At 48.7% G+C, this 20,289-nt stretch overlaps 1 protein-coding gene across 3 annotated transcripts in view; it reads left to right on the forward strand.

Annotated features, from left to right (window-relative positions):
* The first annotated feature begins 353 nt into the window (after nucleotides 1-353).
* LOC119457733 (xaa-Arg dipeptidase) overlaps nucleotides 354-20,289 on the forward strand; it is a 22,489-nt gene continuing 2,553 nt past the window's right edge. Inside the window, exons 1-7 of one of the 3 annotated variants that reach the window (XM_049670336.1) lie at nucleotides 362-1,091; nucleotides 6,140-6,285; nucleotides 6,813-6,962; nucleotides 8,295-8,436; nucleotides 12,012-12,254; nucleotides 13,207-13,494; nucleotides 15,161-15,222. In XM_049670336.1, coding sequence (XP_049526293.1) covers nucleotides 860-1,091; nucleotides 6,140-6,285; nucleotides 6,813-6,962; nucleotides 8,295-8,436; nucleotides 12,012-12,254; nucleotides 13,207-13,494; nucleotides 15,161-15,183 — 1,224 coding nt within the window. In that variant the 5' untranslated portion in view covers nucleotides 362-859 and the 3' untranslated portion in view covers nucleotides 15,184-15,222. Of the gene's footprint in view, nucleotides 1,092-6,139; nucleotides 6,286-6,812; nucleotides 6,963-8,294; nucleotides 8,437-12,011; nucleotides 12,255-13,206; nucleotides 13,495-15,160; nucleotides 15,223-20,289 lie in introns of all 3 variants that reach the window. The other 2 variants (XM_049670335.1, XM_049670334.1) reach the window with 2 other exon arrangements.

A 20,289-nucleotide genomic window follows, 5' to 3' on the forward strand; every position in this document is an offset into this window, starting at 1 on the left:
CTTGCGTTACCTTTACGCGCATACCAACGACGCGAGTGGTTATGGCTACGTGTATTTCGGTACCTACCACTCCGACGACAATGAGCTCTGGATAGCAAGATAATTCGTTAATAGAACACTGCAAACACATTAATGCGAAAGAATGAGCTATAAGATGACGGATGCTAAGCTTTTGCACGTAATGGGAAGGTGGAAAAGAATCTCGCTTATCCGCAATCGGAGAGTCGTTTTCACTCCGCATTCGGATGCGGCTCTAGAGAAGAACAGAGCAACAACGTTTTCGAATAGTAGCCACCGCCGTAAGTTTGAACGGTCTCAGGAGCTTCATAAGTGCGAAGGTACTTCCCTCCGCTTTTTCTCGTAAAAAAATAAAAAAAATTTCAATTGTTACTTTTTGCACAGTCCCGCTCATGAAAAGGACATGCCATCAGCTGTTTTTGGAGATGAACTCGTAAAAACATAAAGAGAAGGTGCTATACACGGCGTCATATGACAACCGGCTCAAATGCGGGAGAGGGGGTACGGGAGAAATTGGAAACTGGAAAGATGTAGTCGTTTTGTTTTGTTTGCCCGACTCGCCGTATGTTCCTGCGCGCCAGCTCTGCGCTGTCGGCTGTAAAATCGAGAGTGCACCTTGCCCCAGAGAGACGCGTTTATTCGTGACAGCTTGAAACTGCTCGAGCTCCAACAGAGACGAGTGAAGTGTAGGCAACAACAAAGTTGAAAGTGGTACCTAGTACCTAACCACTTGTATACGGACCATTCTTGAGAGGCTGTAAAAGGGGGAAAAAAAAAAGAAGGAATTGCTTAACGAATTGTTACCCAGATTTAACTTCGATTATTACTCTAGAATTCTGCCATGTCCGTCGAAGACTTCACGCCTCTCGTGGAGAAGGTCGTAGAAAGCAACGCAGAAGACCTCTGGCACCTCAGCCGTTTCTTGTGGGACAATCCGGAGTTGGCCCTGCAAGAGTTCAAGGCGCACGACACGATCTGTGACTTTCTCGAAGGCCGAGGCTTCGTGGTTCGAAGAAGGCATCTCCTGGACACTGCGTTCAGGGCCGAGTTTCAGGCTCCCGGCGGAACCGATGGTATGGATTCTGAAGAGTTCGTTTTATATTCGTCAGCATTTCTAGTGCGTATGGCGTTTTTGCGTCGTGCGTGGAGCTTCGGTGCCTTTCGAGTAGCGGAGCTTATTTATTGCAAGGGTAATGTAGCCGAGAATGTTGAGGCTACTCAAGGCTATATCTTGAATTCGAACCGCGGGACACTGTCAGTCGCTTGCAAAACTTACTACCTTCTTCTTTCGCCACAATGGGATATTTTCCGTATATCCATGACAGATGTACAAAAGAACGCAGAACTTTGATGACGAACACGCTATTGCTACGGCGGCGAAACAGCCCGCTCTTCCGTCAGTCTAGAAAATACTGAATCAAAATGTGTGACCAGGCTGGTGTTGGTAATCCACTGTAATAACAACGCATCAGCTGGCGAAAGACTGACGGAATAGATGGACAGAAGTGCTCTGCACAATTAAGAGAGACCGCGACGCACTTCAAAATACACCGAATCAAGGAGTTTCTCCAAAAATTTTGGAGAAACCAATCTAACTGACACGTGGGGTATTCTATTACATTTCAGAAAGAAAGTAGGACAATTTGGCTGATCGTTTCAAATGTAACTCTGATATATCATTTTGGGATGTTAGATAACTGACGAAAATTATAAAATTTGAAAAATCCAGAGCAGTAAGTTTACAACTATATCGAACTCCTCACAAAAAGAGGTATCGTAATGCTGTTGTGTTTAAAGCGTGCCAAGTATAGACATTTCATGAAATCGCTGCAAGGCAATGCTTACTTAAGTTTTGCACAAGTACCTTTCACAACAAGACGACGAGTCGGGCTGGTTGATGGCCATAATGGGCAGACAGTTTCGTTGAGTGAAGCGCTGTCCTGTCTGCGTTAGCGTTCCATATTTGTGCGTGCGCGTGTGTGCGTGTGTGTTGGTGCACATCAGTCTTCCTTTTCACAAGTTGTGTATGTGAGAAGGGTGGCTCAGTATATTTAAATTCTGCCCGCTCCAAAATTCAAATTTGTTGGACTCCACTGTATTGCGATAACTGCTTTCAATACGAAGTTGGAAAGCTACAGACTTGAGGCCTTAGTAAAAAATGCCGATTACGTGAAGTTATCGTGAAAAAGAAAACGAGGGCCCAATTCACGAATATGTGCCCACATTCACACAAAAAAGATAGTGTTTTTGAGAAAATGTCCGCACAAACAAAAATGTAACTGCAATGAAACTTGTTCTGTCAAAGCCACTAAGTCACAAGGTCTTCACGAAGGACACACACAGATATACAGGCCTGTACCTCCCTTTAAATTCACGTGCACCTTCGATGTTCCGTGGATTTGTTGATACACCGCGTGACGAAATATAAATTGCCTGTCTACTAAGAAGAACTATACTGCTCGGAAGACTCTTAACCATGATTGCCGTTCACTCGCTTAGCCTCTCGTTAGCCTGGGAAACTATTTTACTTTGTTACGTTCACCAAGCAATACTCGTTTATAATTGCAATTTTAAACTTTTCTTGCGGAGAACCAATGTAGCTGTGGAATCTTGGTAGACATTTCCCAAGATTTTCACGTATGCATCCTGTACTCCTTAATTACGCAATGCCTCTATGACTGCTGGTATCTATACTGAATCAAATGCCTTTTCATAATCTATGAAAGCCATATAGAGGGGTTTTGTGTACTCCGCAGATTTATCGATTACTTGATTGATGACACGGATGTGATCCATTGTAGAATATCCCTTCCTGAAGCCAGCCTTTTCTCTTGGTTGAATGAAGTCAAGTGCAGCCCTGGTTATATTGGAAATTATCTTAGTGAATATTATATACGGTACTGAAGGCAAGCTAATGGGTGTATAATTTTTCAATTCTCTAACGTCGAACCACACCAGGCTCCAGCGTGACCCGGCACACCTTCTAGATAAAATCGCATAAGTTCCGAAGAAATGCTGGGTTCAGTTCCCAAGAATGGGGCGCAAACGCATTTCAGCTGGCCAGAAAGCCTGCAGTATAGGGATATATCGTGAGGTACACTATGGTTTGCATCGGAGTGCCGATGTGTGGTTTTTACGAAAGTCGTACGCATAGCTGACGCTAAGTCGCTGGAGCAAAGGAGCGAGCAGTAAAAAGCGTCCGTCTGTAAAAACCTGTAAAAACCTGTTCAGAGCTGTCGCGATCGACCTTCTGTTGCATAAGAGTTTACGCCAAGGGGCTGTTTCGCAAGCACGTGGCGAAACGGGCGAAGTGGCCGTAAACCGAGGAGTTGCCGAAGATTTAGACACCAGTCGCGACCTTTCATAGCGTAGACAGCCGGCAACCCAACACGCCGCTGCTAACGTTGTGGCAGTATACAACTGCTGCAACTATAACCAGCGTATTCGGCAATAAGGTGTCGCCACTGTGTTTATAGTTACAACTGTCGACAAGACATTGTGTGAGAAGGGCAAAAAGAGGATGCCCAACCTGCACCCCTAAAGTATGGCAGGTTGTCGACAAGACAAAAAGTTAGTGACGTTTCACTTCGTGAACGTGGGTGACGCGCAAGCGTTTGGGTTTTCCGCGCAACCGCACACGCAGCAGCCGCCAGAGTAACCCCCCCCCCCCCCTCCGCGGAGGCTAGACGGCGCGCTTCCTTTCCACTTTCCTCCCTTACGCGCGCGAGATTGAGCCGCCATCTTTCACTCGCTCATACAGCATGAGGCGCGCGGAGCCAATATTATCGCTAGACGAACCCGGTACGTCCATTCCGCACGCAGCACCCGTAGAAACTGCCAGAGGAGGCCAACCGAGCGCGCATCCGCCTACCCTCCTCTTCCGCGACGCTTCGCCTCTATTCTCCTTCCCCGCTTCCCTCAACGCCACCGCGAATTTCCTCTAGGTGGCGTTGCTTTGCGGCGCTCTCAGCGCGCTCCTTGGTACTTTCCCGGACTAGAGTGACCTAGAATTGGAGAGTGCCCGGAACGAGCATCCAAAAGTGAAGCCAAACGACCGTAACGCCGCTTGGGGCGCTGCGATCGGTAGCACACAGCCGGCCGTGGCTCAGAGGTAGAATGTCTGCTTTTCACGCAAAAGACTGGGGTTCGAATCTCGGCAGGAGACGATGTGTTTCCGTTTTTTTTACTACTTCATGCGTTGATTTTTTTATTCTTTATACTGCTGCTTAACACTTGCTTCCGTTGCAATGCAATGCAACAAAAAGTTAAGCAGAAGCTGAAGGAATAATAACAAAATAACAATGTTTTGCAGTGAATGATAATGTGTGCAGCGCTACCTCACGGTAATGAACAAAACTATTCCAACCAAAGCATGGCCTCTGAGAACTGCACGCGTGCAAAACCCGCCGACGCCTGCTTGACAGGCTCCGCTGTGCGCTCAAGGCTCATTCACACTAGGCCGACACGGCACCGATTTTGTTCAGCCGACTGTTGGCGACAGCGGTCTACATGACGGAAAATGCTGTCGCCAACAGTCGGCTGAACAAAATCGGTGCCGTGTCGGCCTAGTGTGAATGAGCCTTGAGCGCACAGCGGAGCCTGTCAAGCAGGCGTCGGCGGGTTTTGCACGCGTGCAGTTCTCAGAGGCCATGCTTTGGTTGGAATAGTTTTGTTGATTACCGTGAGGTGGCGCTGCACACATTATCATTCACTGCAAAACATTGTTATTTTGTTATTATTATTGCGATAGCAATTATATGGACACTCAAAAGCAGATTTCTGCCGTCGGCGTCGCCGTCGCCGTCGCCGTCGCCGTCGCCGTGAGGTTCCGTATGACGTCAATGGAGATGAAATCGTGGCCGCGCGCCGCCGAACGCTGTATGTGCGAGTGAAAGGGCGCGAGGGACGCGCTCTTTCACGGGGAGTGAACGCACGGCGGAGAACAAACGCGCGTTCTGCGCCGTGCTTCCTTAAGGGCTGCAGAAGTAGGCGTCTCTTTCCTCCTTTACAATCACCATATATGTAGAGCAAACGCGCCTTCTTCCGATGCGCGAGAGGCCGTGGGGGAGGGGGGGAAGGGGGAGGGAAGGGAGGCGACGTTTAGCTGCGGCACCAAGTGCCTATTTATATCAGAGGCTCCGGCAACAGTCACCAACGCCGCACGCATTTTGAGCGAACGCGGGCAAAATGCCGACGGCGTCGACAACAGTTCGGCGCGTTGCCGGTGCTGCTGCATGTCCAAGTTTATACAGCTGATAAAGCTAATATCATTACTCCGTATATCTCTCTACAAATTTGCTATCGCAATTGATGCTTCACCTTTCAGGTGAAACTGCGACAACTTTTTTTTCCTTCAGCTTCTGCTTAACTTTTTGTTGCATTGCATAGCAACGGAAGCAAGTGTTAAGCAGCAGTATAAAGAATAAAAAAATCAACGCATGAAGCAGTAAAAAAAACGGAAACACATCGTCTCCTGCCGAGATTCGAACCCCGGTTTTTTGCGTGGGAAGCAGACATTCTACCTCTGAGCCATGGCGGGCTGAGTGCTACCGATCGCAGCGCCCCAAGCGGCGTTACGGTCGTTTGGCTTCACTTTCAATGCATTGAAAATGCAGCCGTTCCGGGCACTCTCCATGTTCTAGTACACTCTACCCGGACTAACTAAGTGGTTCGTTTGGAAAAGGAAAGGTTGGCGCCATCTTCTGCAGCCCTTGAGGGAGCACGGCTCAGCGCCAGTTTCCCGGAGCGCGATTCTGTTCTCCACCTCCAGACGCTTTCCTCCTCTGCTTCCTTCGCGGCTTCAAATATCCCATTGCCGACTTCACTGGCGGGCCACTCACGCTTTCGCGCAAGATATTTAGAAGCACTTGTTTCCATTTTCAGAAAGCCCATTTTCAGAGAGCGAAATTGTTCCCATTTTCAGATATATTTAACTTGGAAACGTTCGCCAATGCGTGGAATCCGCACAAAACAAAGCGTTTGAAAGGGAAGTTTCTTAGCGCTGCCGAAGATGGAACGGTTTCATAACATTTAATTAATCGCTTGGCGAAAGCTTCGCTTCACACAGACTTTGACATCTGCGCTGGGTCTGCATAACTTCTTTTCACTCTACCTCATCCAGGACCCACGGTAGCCATCATGGCGGAATACGATGCCCTGCCGGAGATCGGCCACGCCTGCGGCCACAACTTGATCGCTGAGGCCGCAGCCGGGGCCGCCATCGCTGTCATGGAAGCCATGAAGAAGAGCTCCACCGCCCGTGGCAAGGTGCGTATATAGTTGCCGAGAAAAACGTTGACGAAATTTCAATGACGTCTTTCAATTTGCCTCTCCATTTGCTTCCGGTGCCGTATGGTTTCTATATATATGAAATTTCGAATCGGATAGAATATTTACACCTCAGTCAACGAGTATAAGAACATAGCATTGCGTCACTGTGATGCTGCTAGGCAGGAAGGCTGTAGCTGCACGCGATTGCATGTGTTGTGGTATGGTATGACAGTAAAATCTATGCTAAGCCATTTCATTAGCCAGCCTGTGTGAGTAATTCGACAGAATGTAGCTCTTTGCCATTATAGTTATCTATGCAACAAATACATTGTTACAACCAGTGCGACAAGACGAAACACAAGGTGAGAAATGGAAACAGACGGCTGGAACAGACAGCACTCGTCTATTTCATTTCGCACCTTGTGCTTAGTCTCGTCGCGCAGTTTGAGCCAATGCACCCGGGCCAACTAGGCCAGCTATGAACTCTATTAAGGAAATATAGTTGACCAATTACGTTCTCGCAGATTGTCGTAATCGGCACGCCGGCAGAAGAGTGCCTAGGCGGCAAGGAGATGCTCTTGCAAAAGGGCGCCTTCGAGGACATCGACGTCGCCATGATGGTCCACCCGATGCACCAGGACTCCCTCAGAATTTCCCTCAACGCCTCGCAGCAGGTTCGTCAGAGCGCATGCGCCCACGAGACACAGGATGTGGTGTTAGCGGGGGGGGGGGGGGGGGGGGGGGGGGGGCACCTGCCTATTCATATTTTGCCGCGCACACTTGCCTGTCGAAGCACTCCACCGACAAGTAGTGAGGGCGTGTATCACCGACTCTATACACGGTTGGTCACTGTTATTCAATAACGCCCCTCGGGGATTCATAACGCTGGATTCGCGTGACTTGCCGGATCACTGATTCACTCTGTAGTCGAGCGTGTAGTGGCTGAATCGCTACAAATCTCGCCGCTAGCAGCTCGTCTGTGGCGTCCTTGTGTGCCACGTGATTCGGTGTCATTGAGCCACGTGATGTTCGTCCGCGGAATTCGGTACGTTCGTGTACACAAGAGACAGTTTTTTAATCAGTCGTCTTTTTTAACTTATAACGTCTATTTTAGGACATTGCAGTGACACTTAGTTTGTATAATGTTGCTAGTTGTGTGGTGCGGTCGGCGAACACTTAGACCGGATCCGTTAGAGGCATAGGTAGCGGTACGAGATAGACAGAAGAGAAGTTTTGAGGAAGAGAAAAAGAAAAAAAGAAAAGGATAAAAGAGATGTATACAAAAATGCCAGAATGAAAAGCATGTATTGTATACCTGAGTATAACTCGAGCAGGCTAGGTGACTATTTCTCACCGCCCTGTTTCAAAGGAGATGCCAGTAAATCATGATCATCATCATATAGCCAACAGAAATGACTGATAACAGGTATAACAGCTTGGAAAAAACAGAAAATTACTCAAGAAAAAGAAAAGAAATTAGTGAAAGAGCTACCGGTCCTTTATAAGTAGAGCGAGACAATACTTAGGTACAGAATAATGTATGCATCACTGTATATATTTGCTTGTAGGTTGTTCATTAAAAGCTCAGAACGAGAATACGCACAATAATAAGTTTGTTCATGCACCAAGGACTCTTAGGAGAGTGCGAATGACCACAGTTTAAAAGGAAAAGGCTGGCTTCCCGAGCGACGTAGCCTGCTCCACTACGCATCTTCTCGTGTTTTATTTCCATGGCGGCCTGGATAAAGTTTATGGCAGATATTGCTCCAAATTTAAGTTTTATAGTGTAGACTCAGTGACCAGCTTAAATATTAGAAAACTATTCGAGAAATATACGTATTTACTGACAGGGACTATTCCATTCGATGAGCGAATTGCATGGAATGGAACGCTAATGGCATTCAAGTACTATGTGAAGGTCATTGAAAATGACGTTGACGATCCCGAAGTACTTTATGACTTTGTAAAGCAGCGTCGACAACTGGCGCTTTCGCTTCCTGCCGCAGGTAACGGTGAGCTATCAAGGCAAAGCGGCCCACGCTGCCGCGTGTCCCTGGGAAGGAGTGAACGCGCTCGACGCAGCTGTGGCATCGTACGTTAACATAGCGCTACTTCGACAACAGACGAAGCCTTCTTGCCGAATACACGGTCAGTGCGCATCCGGCTGCTACATCATGCTCTACGCGCACGTGGGTGGCCCACGAACAAACGAGTGCCTTCGATGGAAGTGAAAGAAAAAAATTTTTCCGGACGCCGCCGCCCTGACTTGCTACTGGCCGCGATCATAGAAACTGCGATCAAAAAAAATTATTCGGTATTTATTCGATAAACGACGCTGTACAGGATTCGTACGCGAGGCAATGAAGAATAATATTTTTATAAACGTTCGTTTTTGTGCTACTACGAAGAGCGAAAGTATATTGCGATCGCATTTCGCAAAATGATCTGCTTTGCAAATAGCACCGCCTTGGTTGTCTTGTTTCACCTGGAACTTCCAGCAATCAAGGGGGAAAAAAAAAAGCAGGCGTAAGAGAAAAATGCTGCCACCACTAACCTCACGATCAATGCCGACGTTATTACGATTCGCATTGATGCAATCTAGCGACAAACCATATTGCCATCGTCATGACGCGTGCATGCAGCCGGGTTGCTCTCTCGCGTATCTTTCTGGGCACCTTGCGCCACCTGGCGACGCCGCCGCGAAGTTGTGGAAGAGAGCGATAATGCGCCAACCTGGATGGAGTCAACGTTGTTACCGTAACGTTGTCTTCAGACAACCATTGTAAGACATCACCTCACCAGTTTCCCTGGTGTATAGGTATCTGGGGAAGACGGAGGATATTTAAGCAGCCATTTTGCGTGTTGTGGAGCCCAAATGACACGCAGTGTAGCCCCGATAAGAAGTCTGCGCCCCACCCGCCGTTGTTGGCTTAGCGTGTGTGGCCTTTCGCTGCTCGCGGGATCGAATCCCGGCCGCGGCCGGCGGCCGCATTTCGATGGGGGCGAAATGCGAGAACTCCCGTGTGCCGTGCATTGGGTGCCCGTTAAAGAACCCCAGGTGGTCAAAATTAAACCGGAGCCCTCCCACTATACGGCGTGCCTAATAATCGGGTCGTGATTTTGCCACGTAAAGCCCCAGAATTTAAATGTGTGCGCCCCCGGATAGCATGTGTGCTCCGACATGTAGCGTTCTTCGAATGAACCTTGTAGCCGTGTACTACGATATAATAATTACAATAACTTTATTTAGATCAATATACAAGATTGTTATGCGACAGCGCCTGGGCCCTTAGCAACATGCTAGTTATGGATTCATGCAGTTGCTATATAAGAAAGATAAGTGATTGAGACACGGACACAAATACTTTTTGTTTTGGATTGAAAGTCGGACTTCATGGGAAAAAGAAAGAAAAAAAAAGTCACAGGCCTGCGCGGCACACGCAGCACAGTCACAGCGTAACCTGGTAGAGCGGCGCAAGAGTAGCTCCGATTTCAGCACCACGCACAACAAGGTCTTCGCGGCGAAGTGTCTTCGCCTCGATTTTGACGAGAACGATCTGAACTGTCCGCCCGGCGTCGGCGTCGACGGCGAGCTGCGGCTTGTAATGCTCTCTGCACAGCAGTCTGCTGAGCCCGATGATGCCTGGTTGTAGCCGCGCACGATTCACTTCTTCAGCAGCGGTTCGTACCTTGCGAGCAGATGCCATAACGTGTAGCGAAGAGGTACCCAGAATACGTGGCGCAGATCTAACATCGGGATAGCGTTGATCGCGTGCCTCGTCTGAATCGCATCGCGTCTGAATCGCATCTCGTCGCACGTGGCGGTTGCAGGCACGTTAACTAGATGGCGCCATCATACTGGCGGAGGCTTGGGTCGTCTGCGCCTGCGCGCCGGCCTATAGGGCGCGTATAAAGGGAATTTTTCTTCTGCCTGATAGCAAGTGCTTGCGTGGCTCAGTGGTAAAGTATATGACTCCCATGTAACGGGCCTGGGTTCGATCCCGGCGGAGAGCGGGTACTTGTTTTCGCATTTCCTGCGATAGCGGTACACCGAGCCGGGAAGATTTATGAGTACTCCAGTGAAAAGGTAAACAAACCTCTTTATTGTTCCTTAAACCTCCTGTCCTCAAACTCCTGATGGGGGACATCGGGGTGGTCGAGCTGTTGAATCTATTGGAAGGGGGGAGTCGAACGTGATCTCCGCTCGACTCAGACGGGATGACAGCTCGCGGGCGACCTCGGAAGGTCGGCGTCTAGAAGTGGCACGAACGTGGCAGTTACGAACGCTGTTGAGAAAGGGCCCGAACCGCCTGGGATCTAAGTGTTCAGGTGCAGCGCACACTGCTGCAGCCTTGCCGGTGGCAGCCAGAAACGACCATACCGTGCAAACAAAGAACAAGGCAGCCAGGCCAATCTCCAGGCAGCCCGTAGTTTTCTATCGTAGGGTGCACTGCGGGGAACGCCAATTTTGCAGATTTCATCTGGGACGCTGGCTTTTCCATAGATGTACAGGTCCCTCTAGACCTCGTAAACTGCTTCGTTCGAGAGTCATTTGAAGGCTTAGGAGTCAAGGAGCTGGAAAGCCAGTCTTATCGGTGGTTGAGGGCATCTTCCAAGATGGGGACCGCGTCGGCTATGCATTGGAAGTGGCGCAAGCCACTTTGGACTTCATTTGGGAAGCCGGTGACCCTTCAGATCCAGTCGAGTCCCCGGCCGGCTATGGCCTCCATGGTCTTAACTGAGGTTAAGGACATCGGTCGATAGTATATGGCACCACGTCTTCTGGCTTGGCTTGCTTGAGGATTGTGTTGTGGCACACCACGTCGAATGCGGCATCGTGGCTACAAGTTCTTCCTCGCATTTCTCAGGAAGGCTGATTGACACCCACGGAAATATCCTGCATCCACGCAAAACGAGGTGAGGCAGCCAAGATAGAGTTCAGTGCGAAATACTTTGTATTCTTGTAATCTTTGTATCTTCAACCGACGACTCCCTTCCTGAAGGTAAATAAGGTGACGCGGGTGACGTTGGAGCAGAGGTACGCCACCAGTCGACCCAGTCGGTCGAGTGGCCGAGCTCTGAGAGCTATTTGCCAACTATCTGCTACTTGTAATTAATAGAGAAATACGTGTAGAAAGTTCTTTTCTTCGCTTCTTCTTAAGTCCGAGACTCCGCCTCAGCCTTGGGGCTCCATCGGTCTCAGCCTTGGGGTTGGACGATCCAACTCCGCCACAGTTGGTGCCAGCGGTTGGATTTCATGAAGACCCAGGTCTCAACTGTTGGTGGCTGCTGTGAAATGGAATAAACCCAAATCTCAGCACTGGATGTCACCTGGTGGGATTTACAAATCAATACCTCAGCAATTGGCACGACCACGACAGTTGACCAGTCTGATGGATTGGCGCTGCCGCGCCAGAACACCTAAGACTCCTAAAGAAAACGCAGCCGCTCTGCATAGGCTTTGTTCCGCAGCTGTCTTTTGCTTGTTTTAAGGTGCAATAGCAAACCAGGGCTACGGGGCACCAGCCTCAAGACAGGATATAAATTCTTACATTAGGTTATTTAAGCGACGACAGTTTCATTGTCCTAGAGCTTCCTTAAAAAGCCACTTTCCCCCAAGAAATCAAAGACGCTAGCTGTGAAACATATGCGCTTCCCCGTAGAACTCGTAAAACCGTGGTTCAACTGTATGCGTCATTCTGACGCGGTATCCCATGGCACAGGTATCATCACCGAGTCGGGAAGCTATTGCAACATCATCCCAGAGACCAGTAAGCTGGTGTACCAGATCCGGGGGAAGACGGCCGACGAACTTAACGAGCTGATGTCCCGAGCCGAGGACTGCTTCGAGGCAGCGGCGAAAGCAACAAACTGCACCATGACGATGACGAAGCATGTCATGTACAAGGACGTCGTCTACAACATGAACCTGTCGAAAGTCTACAGAAAGTATGGCCAGACCCTTGGTAAGTGCTTCCCAGATCTCTACAGGCAGCCAGAAACTAGCGCAGTACTGCGGTCCCATTAGAGCTGGTAGGTTGCAATATTCGTTCGTCGCCAGCGATGGGATAGAATACAGGTAGTGCGAATGTATGCGAGTTATGTGCATTCCTACACTCACTGTGCTTAATTAATCAGTTATTTAATTAATGTATTTATAAATATACCTACAGCGCCCAAATTGGACGTTATTGTAAGGAGGAAACAATACGAACTAAGTGCAATCAATAGCATCATACAAACAACATTTTTTGACACAACACAGGTGATTAGTTTTCACGTAGAAATACATGATCTCGCAGCAGCGTAAAAATGAATATGGTGCAATGACGATGCATTCTGGTAAAGAATTCCACTCTTGTATGGTACGGGCTATCAAAGTATGGTATCAAAGTACCTTCCTTTATTAAAACCTTTCCGTGAAATTGTAATTGCCTGAAGCAAACCGAGCTGCCTGCTTCTGGACGCTCTCCAGTACTTTCGTGCTTGTTTTCGTTGCCGGATCCCAAGCGCACATGCGGACTCGAGGATTTGGCGCACATTACTCGTATGAAGTGCTTCCTTCAATTTCATAGGTGCATGTCGAAAGTTTCGTGACAAGAAATCAGGCACGCGGCTGGCCTTTGCTGTCACAGGCTGCATGCGAGCGTTACAGGACAAATTTTCTGTCTGAACTACACCTAGATATCTGTATTACCATACAGCATTCAGTGGTATACATTGCGCGCAGATAATCAGTAGTAAAAAGGCGTTTCTTCTTCGCGAAACAATCAAGTTACATTTCGAAATATTCAAGTTCGAGCAAAATTGATCAATTTATTTAATATTTAAATGAAGACGGTGCGAGATGAAGCTCCCGTTTGTGTGCCGACGTTCTAACTGTCTTGTGCCCCACCCCCCCGCGCGCGCGCGATGCAGGCGTCGAATTCACGGATGCCGACATGACTTGCACGGAGTCCTGCGGAGCCTCCACCGACGCCGGAAACGTCTCGTACGAGCTGCCCACCATTCACCCCGTGTTCGCCATCCGCGCCGAGGGCAAGAACCACACAGCCGCGTTCGCCCAGGCCGCCAACTCGCCGGAAGCCCAGCCGCCGACACTGCGCGCGGCCAAGATTATGGCACTCACGGCGCTCGACCTGCTTACCGATCCGACGCTGGTGTCCGATATCAAGAGGGAGTTCGCCGAGTGGAAGAACCTACGGGGTGAGGAGGGCACCTGCATTGTACGCTATAAGGGCCCAAACAGACTCAATCTGCACGGGCTTCCGCACGCCTTCCGTACCCGTGCGGACATGCGAAAAACTGCACATGTCGCACACAGGTGCGCACGTTTTGGTTAGCGCTGCTCGTGCGGACGCAGTGTAAACTGAAATTCGGGCACCTGTGTCCGACACGTGCAGCTTTCTGCATGACCGCACGCGTGCGGGAGGCGTGCGGAAGGCCGTGCGTATTAAGCCAATTTGGCGGGAGCAGTGTAAACCGAAATATGCGCACCTGTGTGCGACATGTGCAGTTTTTCGCATGTCAGCACGCGTACGGAAGGCATGCAGTATGCCTTATGGATTCCGAGCACGAGGTCGCGGGATCAAATCCCGGCCACGGCGGCCGCATTTCGATGGGGGCGAAATGCGAAAACACCCGTGTACTTAGATTTAGGTGCACGTTAAAGAACCCCAGATGGTCCAAATTTCCGGAGTCCTCCACTACGGCGTGCCTCATAATCAGATCATGGTTTTGGCACGCTAAAGCCCCATAATATTATTGCATTGCTGATAGAGCGAGTTTGGGCGGGAGCCGTGTAAAGTGAAATTTGTGCACCTGTGTGCGACGTGCAGTTTTCCTCATGTCCGCACGCGTGCGGGAGGCGTGCGTAATGCCGTGCGTAATGGCGTGCAGACAGAGCGAGTTCGGACCCTAAGTGGCGGCGAAGGTTGAATCGAACTTTTTATTGTGATGTAAAAGTATACGCTGGCAGGATCACTTGAATTCCGATGTACATCTGGCTTACGCGCTATACTCGCGGAAAGCTCTCTGCGGCAAAGCGCGCGCAAGAGCGCTCCTGCAAAAAAAAAAAAAAAAAAAAAAAAAAGTCACACATTCTCATTCCGCGTCAGCGTAAGCTGGGGAAGAGAAAACGTAAATACCTTTTTTTTACTGCAGCAAAGTAAGACGCACCACGTCACCGAGTGTTTAATTTCACATTCTTTCCTGCTTTTCTCTTCCTCGTTTGAGAAAATGATAAACACTCGCAAGTGGGAGCTACGGGAGCTACGCCGATTCAGTATCTGGTCAGAGAACCATGGTGCGTTCCAATAGTGGCCAGCATTAGAAACAGTCTACTCTGACGGCTTAGAAGGCAGCTTGGAGCCCGAGTAATGGAACGCATCTCAATAATGTCTCCGCGACTTGGGGCCACCTCACGCCAAGAAAAAAAATTAGAAAAAAAGAAACGCATATTATCGCTGTAGCAGTCATACACTTCATTCAACAATTGAGCTGGTGAGGGTCTTTGCCCCACGTGCGAGCATATAAAAAACACTACATAACTTACAATAAGCGCGTAAGAAAGCGTGGCTACGTTTTTTTTTTTTTTTGCGCGTAGGCGAACTTCCCGTCGACTTTCCAACCATTCTGCTCAGCCGCCATCTTGTTTGGTGTTATGAGCTAATATTTCAAACTGGTGAGTGTATATGGCGTGCGTCGCGACTACAGCTTTGGTGGTTTACTTTAAAGCGCTTTTTGTTTTCATGCGAATAATGTCAAGTTTTGACGATGATCGAAACATCCGAACTATAGTTTAATGCCTGGTTATGTGATGACACTTCAAGAACAAGTTGAATTACGCCATTTTCTTCATGTCCTTATCCAGGTTGCCGAAAACCAGCTGCTTAGGCGCCCCCGTTCCGTCACTGCGACTGTGGAGACTTGGAGGTACAAGTTAGAGCACTGCACGGGCTCGGGCTTACCCGAAAGCCCGGGCCCGGCCCGAGTTAACACCACTTGACAGATCCAGAAGCGTCTGCGTGCTCGGAGCGTCTACAGGAATGCACAGACGCTAACACACTTCGAGGAATGGATCTAAACTCTTCGGAGCATCGCATCTTAGGTTTCTATAGCGAGACGTACCTATCTATCCTTCAAAAACTTAGCCTTGAGTTATCGTTTTCAATAAATTGCGTTCATTGGAACTGATGTTATTTGTGTTGAACGCACGGCGAAACAAGGAAGGCAATAATTGCAATCGTCAGCGCTTTTCCAAATGGAACAGTCGCAGACGTTTTGAACTGTGACTTACACCACAGAACGAACGGACAGTAACTGATCACTTTGTCAACAATCTCATGTGAACCACTATTTTAAGGTGGTGGAAGGTCCAAGATCGCGACGGTTAACATGAAACCCATGTGGATTTCATTTGCAGTGTCATGGATGTTTTTATAGATGTATTGCATCTTTTACTTTCATGAACATACTTGTCAGGGCTTGGATTGATTTTTAACAGCGGAGCTGTTTAAGCCGACCGTCAGTCCGTAACGCGTTAACAAAAAACCTCGCTGAACGATGACGTCACTTGCGTTGCCTAGCAACCACCTGCCACAGCTGCACCTCGCTTCTCCTAGCTATGGCAAGGCTCCTCCGCCGCCGCCCCAGCGATGACGTCACTGCGCGTTGGATAGCGCAGCTTGCAGCACCGACACCGCGTTCCAGCAGACCCGCTCCGTCAATGAGGTCGCCTATCAATCATTTACCCAGCTTCGCCCAGCCCTGTCATTGCTTCGCGCCGCAATTCTTGCTTTGCTTAGTCATGACAACGTGATTAACGTGGTGAGTTGGGCGTGTCAATAAAGTGTCAATTACGAGAACTGCAGTGCAATATAACTCAAGGACGACACAAAGAAACGACCAGGACGAACGCTGAACTTACAACAGGTTTTATTGGAACGAATTTTACATGTATATATGCACTACCCAACACAGACGTCATGAGCTGCACATGCGTAAAAACGCCATCTCTTTATCTCATAGTTGTATCGATGGCATGCTAACACACTTTTCCCCTAGCCGAGAAATATCTTCTGCTTCAACACTTTCTCGAGTGAAGCATAACACATCTGTCATAATGACAGATGTGTTATGCATCTCAGGTGAGCAATCCTTACACGTTAAACAATGACTAGCCAGGAAACGTTGAAAGTCTTTCCCCTCACGCGCGTTTTCCACATAGTTCGCATGTTCCCTTAGCCTGACGTTGACGCCCATCTCCCAGTTTGGTCAACCTAAACCTTTCCGTATCTTAGAGGGATTTCGTAGACTACACCTTCTGCGCAATCAACAAAGGGAGGAGGGCGCCTATGCGCTGTGCCGTAGGCTTGCTTCTTTCTTACTTCTATGTCATTGTGCAGAGCTTGGACAGCCTGTTAGGTGCGGTGAATACGACTTTTACGTCGTACCGCTGGGCCGCCTTTTTCAGGTTGTGTGAAAGGTTGTGAACATACGGTATTCACAGCTACCTTCTGCCTACGCGGTGCACTGGCTTCACATGTTTGCGCGTGACGACGTATTTTCTTTAGCAGGATCTCTGGGAGCGAAATGAGGAGGCGCTGGAGGTACCCAGCACTTAGCAGTCTTTCAGCAGTCTTTCACGTGACCTGCCGGGGGAGGGCAGGTCACGTGAGAGGCGTGCTGGGGGAAGAGGCGAAAAATGAGAGGGCGCGCGCTGAGGAGAGGAGGCGACCAATCAGAGGCCGCGCTGGGCGCGAGGAGGAGAGGCGATAAGAGAAGGTGTTTCTGTGCGGCGCGACCTTTCGGATGACGCGCAACGCGCAGTGCCGCCGCCGACGCCCTCCGCGTTTCCCCGCGTTCGCGCCGAGCGCGCGCAGTGTCCATGAATGCTGCCGATTCCTCTGGCGGCGGCTCGGCAGTTTTCGACCAGAGAACTGGACAATCGTCGAGTAGCGTCGGAAGTTGCTGCCTTTTCTCGCCTTGCAATGTTTCAACTTCTGTTGTAGATCTGTGCTTACCTGTGTTTACGCAATTGCATCACGTGCAACACATGCACATGTAACACTCGTAACACCCCGTGTAACTAACACAATGTCGCTGTTCGACCATCTTCAGGGAGTGAAGGGGCGGTGATTTTATTGCGATAGCATTTATATGGACACTCCAAAGCGGATTTCTGCCGTCGTCGCCGTCGCCGTGAGGTTCCGTATGACGTCAACGGCGATGAAATCGTTGCCGTGCTCCGGACCCTGTATGTGCGAGTGAAAGGGCCCGAGGGACACGCGCTTTCACGGGGAGCGAACGCACGCCGGAGAGCAAACGCGCGTTCTGCGCCGTGCTCCCTGAAGGGCTGCAGAATTAAGCGTCTCTTTCCTCCTTTCCATATATAGAGAGCAAACGCGACTTTTTCCGTCACGCGAAAGGCTGTGGGGGGACGGGAGGGAGGGGAGGCGACGTTTAGCTGCCTCACCAGATGCGTATTTATATGAAAACGCCGCGCGCGTTCGGTGCGAACGCGGGCAAAACGCCGACGGCGTCGACAACAGTTCTGCGCACTGATGGTGCTGCTGCATGTCCAAGTTTATACAGCTGATAAAAAATACTATCCTTACTCGGTATAGCTCCCTACTAATTTGCTATCGCAATTGATGCTTCGCCTTTCGGGTGAAACTGCGACAATTATTTTTTACAGGCTGTACAGCGATCATTCCCACTTTCTCGAGATCCCTTTGCATGTGAAGAAACTACTTGTTGTTCCTAATGCTTCATTTGTGCTTTTAATAAAGTGAAGATGAATCCGCTTCAATTTTAAATTAAAAGACTCATGTCATTGATTAGTTCCCTTGTAATGCTTCAGATGCCCTACGTTTAACATGAATGTTCAAGCACTGTTCAGACGAGAAGCCTACAGTCATCCAGAGTAACTATGGGGGCTGTATAACATAGCCATTAGGCGGCGCGGTCACCCAGTTGACTCCAATGACAGTGATGGCAACGTCGAATGATTTTATTATGTATTTATTGTAAACGCGGGCCCATGTTTGCCGTTGCAGTATTTCCGTGCAGCACTGGGGAAGGTACAGGCCTTTTTTGACCAATCAGGAGCGCGAACACATCTTAAATGTGTCCTTCCGCGCCCTGTCGTCTGCTAGCGGCGAGCGCTAGAGAGCGGAGGCGGCGGGAGCATCGACGAAGTCTGGCTTCATTCACATAGCCGCCAAACGCTCCGTCGCGTCACCGTCAAGTCAAAAAAAAAAAAAAAAAAAAGAAAACGTACAGCAGTCGCGACGGAGCAGTGATCCTTTTCTCACGCTTTCGCCATACCCTCCTCCACCGCTTTGCTCCTCACGCTCTTTCCTCTGTCGCCGTCTTTCATCTCCCGCTCCGCGTTCGCTTTCATCCTTAGCTGCGCACGTTTACTCGGTTACGAGGGACAACGCCGGCCGCAGCAACGGGCGCCAAAAAGCTGCGCTCTGAAGTGCTAGAATGAAAAGCATGTATAACATACCTCAAGTAACTCAAGCACGTTAGGTGACTATTAGTCACCGCCCTGTTTCAAAGGGGATGCCAATAAATCATCATCATGGTAATCAAATGTATATATAGTGCATGGATGTTTGTACGAGTTGGCATGGATTAGTCGAGGAAACACATTGCAGCTTCTTTTGCTACTGTGGTTCACGCGTATTGCGTACTTATCTCCCAGAATCTCTAAATAAAAATTAAATGGCTTACCTTCAGAGTTTATCGATTTACAAATACTGCCATCTTGCATAAGCAAGACATAGCAGGAGTGGGTACATAATTGTTGAAAACAGAGGAAGATTAACACACATAATTGGGTAGTTGAATAACAAATTGATCAAGAGGCAATTCACGCAAGTACGCTTAAAGGTTATTCCAAAGTTCAATGGTATGGGGGAAGAAGGAAACCCTAAACCAACCCAGGGATGGTTTAAGGGGAACAAGGTCCAAGCGATGGGTCCGCCTGGTACGGGGCGCTGTACAACTTGTGAAAACAGTGGGGAATGTAATGTGGGACTGTTGATTAACTATTTTGTGCAGGAGAATAATGCGCTCGCGCTTACGCCTGATTGCTAGTGGTGGCAGTGATAGCTCGGCTGCATAAAAGGAAGGCGAGAAAAGGTTACTTCACATTACTGAGTAATTTTCAGTGCCTGAATACCTAAATTAAGATACTTGAGTGTGCGTGTCGTCATATCTAGACCATCAAGTTAGAAACACTATGTATGGATTATTGAATTTTAATTGTATAAACCACCGTTCTGAATTGTATGCTTTGAAAGAAATAGACCGGCTGAAATGAGGAAATATGAGGGTATTGTAGCCATAGGACACTTGGCGACGAAAAATGCGCTTTAGTGTTAAAAAAAAATAAATAACATAAATAACATAACATAAATAAAATAAGCAAAATAAATAAATAAACGAAAAAATAAAATAAAAATAAAATATTTCGAAGCCAGCAAGACATAGTTTCGCCACGATGGAAGGAATTAACATGCACAATAAATGCACTGCACACGATCATCGTACTGGCTGCTATACCTTCGGCACATGCATGCACTAGCAGCAGGGGACGAATTCAAAAAGCTTTCCGTTCGTGCTGTATTAACGCATTTATTTATTTACTGATTATTTAATTCGGCATACACTGTCTAGGATGAAGGGGCTAAATGCAGATGCAACCTTGTGCCCTTGTGCCCAGGAAAGCAAGCAATACTCAAAAGCACAGCGATAGCGGCAGCATCGTATCTGTAATCTGAAATGATAGCTTAAATACATCAACGTACATTCTAGAGTGATCGTTGGTGCTCGCATATACATTCGAGAGTGTGCGACCAACGCTTCCTAGATAGCACAGGTCGCCGCACTTCGATCCCGATGACGTCACGCTACCTTGCCCGAATGCCATAGAACCTAATGGAGATGCACCCGAGTGAGCCGCGGTGATGTTGACGTCAGCGCTTTCGT

This window comes from Dermacentor silvarum, chromosome 7 (assembly GCF_013339745.2).
Source record: "Dermacentor silvarum isolate Dsil-2018 chromosome 7, BIME_Dsil_1.4, whole genome shotgun sequence".
In the NCBI taxonomy this organism is placed as follows: Eukaryota; Metazoa; Arthropoda; class Arachnida; order Ixodida; family Ixodidae; genus Dermacentor; species Dermacentor silvarum.